Source organism: Oryza brachyantha, chromosome 3 (assembly GCF_000231095.2).
Source record: "Oryza brachyantha chromosome 3, ObraRS2, whole genome shotgun sequence".
Lineage (NCBI taxonomy): Eukaryota > Viridiplantae > Streptophyta > Magnoliopsida > Poales > Poaceae > Oryza > Oryza brachyantha.
This window is the reverse complement of record NC_023165.2, coordinates 1,215,861-1,226,945: the sequence shown is the minus strand read 5'-3', so window position 1 is coordinate 1,226,945 and position 11,085 is coordinate 1,215,861. Positions and strand designations below refer to the sequence as shown.

Genomic DNA, 11,085 nt, shown 5'->3' with positions numbered 1-11,085 from the left:
ATCCTTCTCAACTAGGCCTAATAAAGCCCATCTTATCCGAATTTCATGGGCCTCATCTCATCGGTCTTGTGATACTGGCCTATTTAGAGAATCCCGAGCCTCGTGGGCCCAGTTGGCCTCTCCGTCTACGGGCTCCGGCTGGTTCGTCGTCTCCACTACTACGAGAGGAGCTGAGCAGGTGGGTTCTGCACGAGGGCCGCGCCAGAGTCGAGGAGTGGATCTCCGGTGAGCTCCACCTCTGATGGCACGCGGCGGCGGCGGCTACGGGTGGGCGCTCGCGGCGGGCCTCAACGCCGCCCTCGCCGCCATCTCCGCCAAGTTCTTCGCGCCTCCGGTACTGAACTAGGAGTTCTCTCCGATCTGAGAATTTTATAGCCTGTTTGTCTTGCTTGCAAGGGCGCGACTGCAGCGTCGATTGTCCGCTTCGGCCTTTGTTCGGCTTAATTTTGTTGATTATGCTTCGGTTAATCGAGTTTGTCTAGCTAATGAATTGCAAGGGCATGAATCAGTCACTGACTTGGTTCCGAGATTGCGAATTCGGTAGACAATTCGATGTTAGATGTGAACCCTCTCATTTACTGACTGACTGCTAGAGGCTTTGAAGTATAACTGAGATCATGCGGAAATTATTGATCAAGTCTTAACTATTATTTTGGGGGGAATTAAGTTTTTAGTGGTAACTAATATGTGCGATTCATTTAATTTAAGAAATGAGAAAATATCTCATATTTCAAACTATTCAGGTTTAATCGGTGCTTGTATTAATTCCTCCTACCAGTGTACTAGTAATGCCTGCTAATTTTTCTCTGGCTTTAATATTGCCTTGTACAGCTGGTCAAATACGGCATGGTGATACTTTTCAATGTGACAATGTGGGGGTGCTATGTGAACAGCCTCAAAGCACTGTCGTCCCTCCAAGCAACTGTCACAAATTTCGCCTCCAACTTCATCTCGTCAGGTCTTGCAGGGTATTTTCTTTTTGAAGAACCACTTCCTTCTAAGGTAATTTGAGCTTTTTTCCCCTTTTGTGTACTGAACAGCTAGCAAGTTCTAATGCAAATCAAATAACAAGAAGTCTGCATATGTATTCATTTTAGCTTAGGTGGTGTTTAGATTGAGAAAATTTTTGTGAGAAGTGTCACGTCAAATGTTTGATCGGATGTTGGAAGGGGTTTTTGGACACGAATAAAAAAACGAATTTCACGGCTAGCCTAGAAACCGCGAAATGAATCTTTTAAGCCTAATTAATCCGTCATTAGCACACGTTGGTTACTGTAGCACTTATGGCTAATCATGGGCTAATTAGGCTCAAAAGATTCATCTCAAGATTTCTTCCATAACTGTGCAATTAGTTTTTTGGTTTATCTATGTTTAATGCTTTATTTAAATGTGCAAAAATTCGATGTGATGTTTTTGTAAAAAATTTTGGGAACTAAACAAGGCCTTATACTACTTCTGTTTCAGAATATAAGACTTTCTAGCATTACTTATATTCATATGGATACTAATACATCTAGAAATATATATAAACAATATATATTGATCAATAGATAAATCTAGACATAGCCAAAACGTATTACAATATGAAACGGAGGGAGTATACTCTATAAAAAATAAGTCATTTTCCTCCTTAGTAGGAGTATCCTAGGTTGATCTGTCACATTGATTCTTAGGAGCGAGTTTATTGACCCGTAGTGTGACAATGAAGATAAGCTAGATGACTTTGGCCCTGTTCGGAAGGAGAGGGTGTAAGTTAACTTATCTGTCACGGAAACGTAGTAATAGATTAGTACATGATTAATTAATTATTAATTATTAAAAAAATATAAGATAGATTAATAAGATTTTTTTAAAACAACTTTTCTATAAAAAATTTTTGTAAAAAATATACCGTTTAATAGTTCGGGAAGCGTGCGCGCGGAAAACGATAAGGATAAGTTAACTAGAGGGGGTGGCCGAACATGGCCTTTATCTGGAATTATCTTCATTATTTGAATAGTCGCATAGGTATGCAATAAATTACCTTGCAATTCAGTGTTATATGTGAAGTTTTCCGTTGAGATATGCAGCTATTTGATCGGTAGGAAAGAAATTGAAAAATACACACCAGAATGTTATGTTGTTAGGCTAAAATAGATTTCCCCTTCTATATAATAGAGAAATAGTTACGAGCAGTTACGAATGAGGTAAGCCTTTCATAACTCATAGCAACAACAATAACAATAGATCACTTGGTTACTACATGTGTGCCGCTGAATTTCTGAATAATCTGTAAAATATGGATATGTCATCTTTGCCCTTTTCAGTTTGCATGTATACAGAATTGTTTTAACTGAGATGCAGCTTTTGACTTTGATGTATTCATACAGTGGTTTGTAGGTGCTAGTCTTATCATTGTTGGCGTTTTTATCCTAAGCAAATCAAGCATTGAGAAGAAATTGAACTCTGACTAGAGAAGGTTAATGCCAATTTTTGGTTAGCTATGACACGAATTGTCAGCTTGTACTTGTACATGCCTGTGGTGTGTTTGTCAGTCGGCAATGCTCAGTTTGACCATAACTTGACTGTTTTATTGAAACTTGTGTCAGTTATGCTTTGCAACTTCAGTTCATATTTGTATTTTGTAATTAGTCATTATACTTGAGTTCATATACTAACTAACAAATCGCTATACTCCTTTGGTTCCAGATCCAGTACTAATATTTCCAAGTAACTGAATGTACGATGTAGCAATTGCATTTTTATTTCGATTTTAAGATGTCAACATTCAAGCAGTGGTAGCCTCATATGTTGAAGGATTATCTTTCTCATTAGCAGTCTAGTCGCGGCATAAATTCTTCTTCTCGAAAGGTTCTTTCTCACTGTTCATGAAGGCACAGGAGATCATGCTACTCCGAAACGACAAGCTATTGTCGGATGCTCCATCAACATTACCTCCACATCTGCTGACCCCTCCAAGGGACAGCATAATTTGCTTTTGATATCCACGGTATCTTTTCATCAGTGTTTAGCAGTTTAGTTGTCCCTTCATTTCTTAGAGAACCTTATTAGTGCGCAGTTTGGATTGTTAAGTGTGTACATGTTTGGTGATACTGATGCCTGAACGGCTGAACCTATGTTGTCAGTTATCAGGGCCCTAGCAAATTACAGCTTGTTCTGCCCTGCTAGCAAGCAACACTATTAGTATCTCGGAGGAGATCTTGCGTGGTCGTGCTATCAGCCGATCAAGTGTTGGGATCAAATAGGGATTGGAATGTGATCTGTAGAATATATTAATTCCAAACATGTCTGAGTTTTTCATAAAAAAGAATCATGTTTGTTGGCTGTTGCAGCATCCCTAGAGAAGAAAGAGGAGCACATGCGTCCCATTTGAGCATCTTTTTTTTGGGTAGGGTGGGCTCCAAATGGATGCAATATCGCCATGGCAAGTAAGCCATTCCTGTTGACTAGTACTCCATTTGTACACAAATTCTGCTAAAAAATAGTACTAGTATTCTTCAGACAAACGGAGTAGGACCATTCAAGACGATCGATCAAATGGCTTTCTGCTGGGCAGAGACAAGAGTTAGCTATCTTGATTCCGAGGATGAGTCGACCCAGGGACCCTTTGCAGTGTCAGGTTTGTTTTTTTGTCCCACTCTCTAGAAGAAGACTGGAAGTGCTCTACTTGAAGCATCCCATAGCTGGTGATAATGACAATTACATAGTAGTAGTGTATTCGCCTATCTAATTTGATGAACCTGAAGAAACGGACTGATGGAAATGGCAGAACAACGATCTGAAATCGAGCAATAGTAACTGGAGTACTAGTAAACGCAAAACACCACTCAGGATGAGTCATTTTCCCATGATTATTCTCAGATTTTTTTTACATGCACACTCCCAAAACTACTACAAGATGTATTTTTTTAATATATATATATATATCATCTTATCTTTTAAAAAAGAAATTTTAACTTTATAATAGCTAATTTTATCGTTTATACTAGTTAATAGCTATCATAAAAATTAGATATTTTTTTCATCTTTCATCTTCAACACAATCTCAGTCCTGCGTGAACAAATGAAAAGACATTGGGTGAATCGGATTGATCGTGAACAAATGAAAAGGCATTGCGTGAATCGGATTGCTCGAAGCGTTTCATCCAAAAGTTTTTACAGTCCAAACGAAATGAGACACTGCGTGTTGCTTCGATTACACGTTAGTGCACATCCGGCATGATACGACAAACTTTCCAGCTGAAGCTTGATGTGTGCGAGCAGTGCAACTGCCGGCCGGCAAACGAACACCACCTGATCTCGTGGTGCCAGTACCAAGACCGGACGGACTGAGCTGGATGCAGATTACGCCCCGCAGAATTAATTTGTTGGCGAAAAGACTTATTTTCCGTAATAAATGATTATTTTTGTTTAAAATTTTATCTAAGTGGTTTAAAAGAAAAAAAACAAGAATATAAATAAGTGTTTTACATGCTCTCTATTTACGGTTAGACCTTTTTTTAACTAATGAATCAAATATATTTATGCTACTAAAAAAATATTGGTAGAAGAATATTTTTTTTACTGGCAGTAGAAGTCAAGCTCAAATATAAATATATACAGTTATTATATCCATTGGAAAGTAATGTTAAGACATATTTCAATCATTAGGCATCATTTTTTTTCCAGCCATATCTAGGTTACATTGTTTTTCACGCGTACCGCGTACACTTCTCGAACGGCTCAATATTGTATTTTTTGTTAAATTTTTTATATAGAAAAATTGATTTTAAAAATTATTAACTCTAAAAGTTTATATAGCTAATAATTAATTAATTATATACTAATATATTACTGTATTTTTTTACGATGCTTACTTAACATGACCTAAAAGAGTTGATATATTTGGGAAGTGTCATAGAGCAAGTCTCCAGATCGACCAATATTTGGGAAGGTTGAAATGATTAATAGATATTTGATCTGTCGTAAAATTTGGTTCCGTTTTTCTTGGTAACAAATCAATCAAACAATCAATCCTCTGATCATAACGATTTATAAAATGTTTGGATTTATTACGTGGCAATCATAGGTAATCTTTCTTGTGGCAAGAAGAAAATCCATCGAGTGCATTGATCCTGGCGTGGAAAGCGATATGCGGTGATGTCGCGTCGCGTCGTGTGCAGTAGAAATGGAAGGCTCCGGCGGTGGGGCAAACGAGCCATCACCACTTCACCAGATAACCCCGCCCGCATGCCCCCCCGCCTCAGGCCCCCCTCCCCAGCCTAGTATATTCACCTCGCTGCACGCCACGGCGCGGCGACCACCACCGAGCTAGCGCAATGGCGCCGCCGCCGCAGCAGCAACGGGAGGAGAGGAAGCCGGTCGCCGTCGGCGCCGGCACGCTGGACGCGGAGGCGGGAGGAGGAGTGCGGCGGGCGGCGGCGGCGGGGGAGGGGGAGGGAATGAGGGTGACGCTGTCGTGCCTGGCCGTGGCGGCGGGCGTGGCGGCGACGGGGGTGGCGGGCGCGGCCGTGCTGGTGTGGTGGGCGGTGGTGTTCCACCAGGCGCACGAGCAGCTCTGGATGGTGCCCGTCGGCCTCGTCCTCCTCGGCACCCCGCTCGTCGCCTGGCTCTCCCTCTTCGCCTCCGGCGCCTGCCGCCGGCTCGGCAGCCTCCGCACCGTCCAGGACCAGGTCCCGCCGCCTTTCGCCGCCGAGAGATGACCCGCCCGCCGGCGCAGATTAGCTTCGACCTGTCCGTCCGGCCGGCCGGCGGCGTCGAGTGTACATTTTTTTCGTCTTAATTATTTTCTTCGGTGTTCTTTCTTCTTAATTTATCGTCGTTCCTAAGATGATCGGAATGTGATCAGAATGGGATCCCATAGAGAAGTTCTTTGCTACAAAGCCTGCAGATTTCAGATGCTTCGATTGATCTTGCAGATAACTTAGCCACTTAATTATTCTAATCGATCAATTCACAGTACGTGGGAAATTCTCATCCGAGGCTTTCATTTGGCGAGTTAAAATTGACAGCTCCGGATCGAATTTTGAGAGCTAAGCCCGACAGTGATTCGTCAGAGTCACATCATAAAAAAAGATGGCTACTTAGGTGGTGTTTAGTTGCTAAATTTTTTTAAAAAAAACGTCCCATTGAATGTTTGACTGAAGGGTTTTTTGACATGAATAAAGAAAATGAATTTTACGGCTAGTCTAGAAACCGCGAGATGAATCTTTTAAGCCTAATTAATTCGTCATTAGTACATGTTGGTTATTATAGTACTTATGACTAATCATAGATTAATTAGGCTCAAAAGATTCGTATCAAGATTTCTTCCATAACTGTACAATTAGGTTTTTAGTTCATCTATATTTAATGCTTTATTTAGATATCTAAAAATTTAATGTAGTATTTTTAGAAAAAAATTTAGAAACTAAACACCTTAGTATCGCCGCATAGTCCACATAGACACGAGAAAGAAACAGTTTTTTTTTTCTCTCTCGGCGATCGCAGCCACAGCTTGGAAAACAGAGTGACCATCGCGACGCGAGAGGCTACAGCAACAGCAACGAAGCCCTGATGGAGTGATGGCTGATGCTGATGGTGCCAACTCGAACCAAACTCCCAATTATTCCTCCTCCTCAGCTCTCGATAACGTAGCAGTCGACGTCGCCTTCAACCTCAAATAGTGCAAGGCGGACTACCAAATGAGACGGCATGTAACATTTGTCTCTGGCGGATTATGGGTGGATTTGGACGGAAGCAGCTACTGCTAGCTCTGCGGAGGGTTTCAGTTTGTGTCTTTGTGATACTGGACGTTGCAAACTGCGATAATGGCGAACGGATCGATGGGGCACAGAGCCACAGATGCATGGCCTTGAGTAGACTATAGTAGTGCGGTTTGGTGACGCGTACTGTCTGGTACTACCGCATCTCATTCCCTTGTCAATGGTCAAAAGTTGAGGCTAGCCGCAAGCCGGTGAAGAATCCGGCGGTCGAGTTCGAGCAGCTGTTGGTGTTCAGTTCAGGACCAGCTCTGCGCCTGGTTGATGTGGACTGGAGTATCTAGTGGAGCAGAGCACACTGCCCAGTACAAGTACTGGAGTAGCTTCTTCTCTCTTTCTTGGGACGAGGACAGCAGCAGCAGGACAGGACCAGGTCCTAAACACCCAAAAAAAAAAAACATACGAAGTACTGCATTTTGTAGGCTAAAAATAATTTATGAATAAAATTTTACATAATACGTGTTCTTATAATACGTGTTCTTAGTAATGTAAAGCTAAGTCTGGAAAAAACATTCGGTGTAAAAATATCAAAATCAAATTTAGATTTAAGATTAAAAGTTTAAATTTTAGCTTAAAAGAATAAGCAGAAACGAGGTGAAATTCTGCAGGCTAGCTGGTGCGTGCAAAAGCCTTGCGAGTTCCGACGTACGGGCACCAAACGGGAAACCGGCCGGCACCGAAGCCGTTCGCCGGGTTTCGAGTTCCGATGCTGCTGCGCTCACAGCCACGGCGAGCCGGAGGGCGGGAAGAGACGATCGAGAGGAGGGTGGGTAGCGATCACGGGCATGGCGTCGCCTGGGGCGGTGCCATTCGGTGCAGCGTCAACCCGGAAAGCGGCCGTCCGGTGACACTTTGTACTACTGCAACTCCAAGTTGATGGAGACATTCGGGTTAGTTGACCGCGTGGGGCTCGGACGCTCGGCCATGGATCATCGTCGTTTTAAAATATATACATTTCTAGTCTGTTTGAGTAAAAATTATATTTAAATTAATTTAGTGGGTATTTCTTTAAAAACTCAGTGGATAAGACTTACTTTGCAAGCATCTCATTGAACTGATCCGAACTATGGAAATCAACTCATAAATGTTTGTACAATGGTATAAATTTCAAATCGTAAAAATTGATTATATTTTAAATGGAGATAGCACATTTTTACTTAGATATTTCAAAACGGTACAACAACAATAGTAAATTAGCTTTATCCCAAAAAATATGAATTTTATCTCTTACTGTGCATTTGACACGTGGAACCAATTTGTAACCGTAGAAATATTACATGTGAGTCTGATGGATTGACCCAACCGATCAGACAAACAGAGTTTGCGGTTCTGTGATAATCAATTCGGTATGCAGTTTTCTAAAATACACAATTAAAGTTACAATAAAACGATATATTTGATAAGAAAAGTTATAGTTTTGTTAAATCTATTCATTGATTCATTGTTTCACTCGTTGTGTGTGTGTGAGAGAGAGAGAGAGCGTTTGCATGCGAGAGAATCGGTGGGCTGGAGAAGATTGGGCCAGGATCCTCACCAATATGTATGGGCTCCTAAACAATGCCTCACACAGAGTTCTCACTCTTTCTGTTCGAGGTGTCTCACGAATTTATGATTTCTTTCTATCAACATTTTTTCTTCTGCTGCCATGTTAGGAACATAAATATCCATAAAATTTGTCGACATAAAATTTATATTTTAAATCTTCTCGCCAGGTATTAGATGAAACCTCTAAGAACTGTTGCATAGAACAGTTTAAGACGAAGCATTTCACATACCATACGACTCTCCATCCTTCTTCTAACTGACGTTTTGGACTGTTTTCTGCGAGATCACCAACGCATAGAACTCGACAAAACGCACCGTCCACGGGACCCAATCTGGCTAGCGGCCACAGACAGAGCTCATCAAAGCATCCTCCAGGAATCGAAATCAAACAAGATGACAACGCACAGAAAGCCACACGTGGGAGCTCTCGCTCCAGCACAAACAGCGCACGTACTGTCCCAGTCACAATAATCGCGGCCCAATTCCAACACCACGAAAGCTTCTTGCACTGTGTATATTTATAAATAAAAATATAATTTACTAATAATTTTTCTATGTATTTATTCTTAGCGATCAGATTAAAAACAAACTATAAAAAACTTTAAAATTAACTTTCATTTTAAGTTAAAAATTAAATTTTAATATATAAATATAAGCCGAAGGAAAAGAGAAAATAGAGTCGCTATCACGGCTGTAATAGTGACGGTTACGATTTCTAATCAAACACGGGTCACATTCTGAACGTCCCGATAAAGCCTTCATGGTGATGAGAAAAGATTGGGATTTGGGGGATGTGGTGTGCAGTGCAGTGCAGCCGGGATAAGGCGTGTGGCCCCACCCATCTGATCGCTAGATCAATCACGGTGCTACTGCTGCTAGCTAGCTAGGCGGAGGCGGCCTTCCTGCCTGCTGATTTGTGGCGCACCGCTTCGACGGCGACCGCACCGGGTTGCTTGCGTGATTGATTGCTGGGAAAATAACACGGCAGCAGTAGCAAGATCACACAACATTTTGTAGGGATGAGAATGATCGTGAAAAATTCTTGGCTCCATTCGGTAACGACAACTGATAAAGGATAAAACGAAAAGATAAACCGGGAAAATTGTTTGCTTTATTCAAAGAAAAAACTAAATGGTATATTTTTAAATAGAAAATAGTTTCTGAATAAATTTTTTATATAAGTGTTCTTAGCGATCAGTTAAAACAAAAAATAAACCATGATGAAAACCCTAAAATCTACTCTAAATTTAACGTTAAAAATTTAAATTTTAAATCGTAAGCGTAAACAGGAGATAAACAATGGTGGTAGAAAATGATTTGGTTGTTTTAATGATAGATGGATCACCGCTATCCAAAGTAAAGTCAGAAGCCTGCGAGTGCCGAGATTAGGGATAGGTTAATTATTTGTGGTTACATGTATGACAGTGTTTTGGGTCTTCGTTAGTTTCTGTTTTCCTCGGCTCGTGAGCTTTTCGCATGTTGATGCCAGGTTCTGTGTCCTCGGGTGTGTTCTCGCCCATAGACTTTTGTTTATGCGTTTGGTGTTCGTTTTGTTTGCTTATCCTATAAAACTGGCAACCCCGGTCTTCCGCGAACATGTTTCTAGCTTTATGAAAAGCAGGGCTTTTATTTTTTAAAAAAAATTATTGTTTTAGCAACCCTCGTATTTTGATAAAAATTACCGCTTTAATTATACGGTAATTATCGTATTTTTACGATCATTTTATCTCCAAGTTTTTGCATTATTGAATAGCTGCGGGAGAAACGGGGGAGAGAGACGAGTGATGCCATGCCATGCCATGGTACCACCGGTAGTCGGTAGAGTTGTTTACGGGGAGGACGTGTGCATCACGGATGTTGGACGGATATACCAGCGAGAGTCGTTTTCAAAGGACGAATGATTGAGAGTACGGTACCGTACGGCGTTCCTTCCAGGAAGGTACGTGCTGCCACGCATGTTCAGGTTCGCTCGCTGCCGCCCTGGCTGTCGCTGTGCACGGCCGGCGAGACTTTTGCCTCTTGTGCACTACGCCAACCTGAAGAAAACCGAAAGAATGATGATGGACGAATGATCGTCTCCCAGCACGCGAAATCTGGTCAGTCTTCTTCTTTTGAACACACCACCGAGAGTCATACGGGAGGATTAGGAGCTATCCATCCGATCCATCCACACGGTTAATGCCTTTTATGATGCGTGCGTGTTGATCTCGCCTTGTTTTTGAAAATATGAAAAAGCTCTGAAACTCAACTTCTCTACTTCTGTTCTTATAGTTTATTATTCAGAATTTGTAACTATAGATTTTTAGAAGTTGTGAACCGTTTGAACAGTTTCTCTTCTATATATGCATGTGCATGTACATGTACATTCGTGTAATCATTCATCAATAATATGAGTTTATTTCGATGCACAAGTATAAATATATTATTAGTATAATAAAACATTTATATTTTAAAATAGATAGAGTATAATTTTTATGTTCAAGTAAAAAGGTTTAAATTTAAATTTTTGATAAAATGTATTATTGATTTTCTATTTTTGTTATAAAAAATTTTCAAATTCAGAGATATCGCCTGTAAGCTAGTAGTAATCTTTTATCCGGTATCAGGAGTGTATAGCCTTAGGCAAATAGCGTTGGCGCTCGATCGGATCGCGCACGCGCGAGTGCGCGACGCCACGTCTCCGTGCCGCCCGCCGTCTACGTCTCGCCCCACGCGGTTCCCGACCGGGCCCCACCTGCCGCCGCCACCACCACCTCGCCTCGCCTTATATGAGCCGCGC

At 41.4% G+C, this 11,085-nt stretch overlaps 1 protein-coding gene across 3 annotated transcripts; it reads left to right on the top strand.

Moving 5' to 3' along the window:
- The first annotated feature begins 133 nt into the window (after positions 1–133).
- On the top strand, positions 134–3,812 carry LOC102721719. 3 transcript variants are annotated; one of them, XM_015834779.1, is made up of 3 exons: positions 134–334; positions 832–1,002; positions 2,818–3,812. In XM_015834779.1, the coding sequence occupies exons 1-3, from the start codon at positions 242–244 to the stop codon at positions 2,869–2,871; spliced, it is 318 nt and encodes a 105-aa protein (XP_015690265.1). In that variant the 5' UTR covers positions 134–241; the 3' UTR covers positions 2,872–3,812. The 3 variants fall into 3 exon arrangements, with proteins under 3 accessions (XP_015690265.1, XP_015690266.1, XP_006650999.1); XM_015834780.1 differs by lacking the exon at positions 2,818–3,812 and adding an exon at positions 2,689–2,809; XM_006650936.3 differs by lacking the exon at positions 2,818–3,812 and adding an exon at positions 2,370–2,682 and having other exon boundaries at positions 141–334.
- The last annotated feature ends 7,273 nt before the right edge of the window (positions 3,813–11,085 follow it).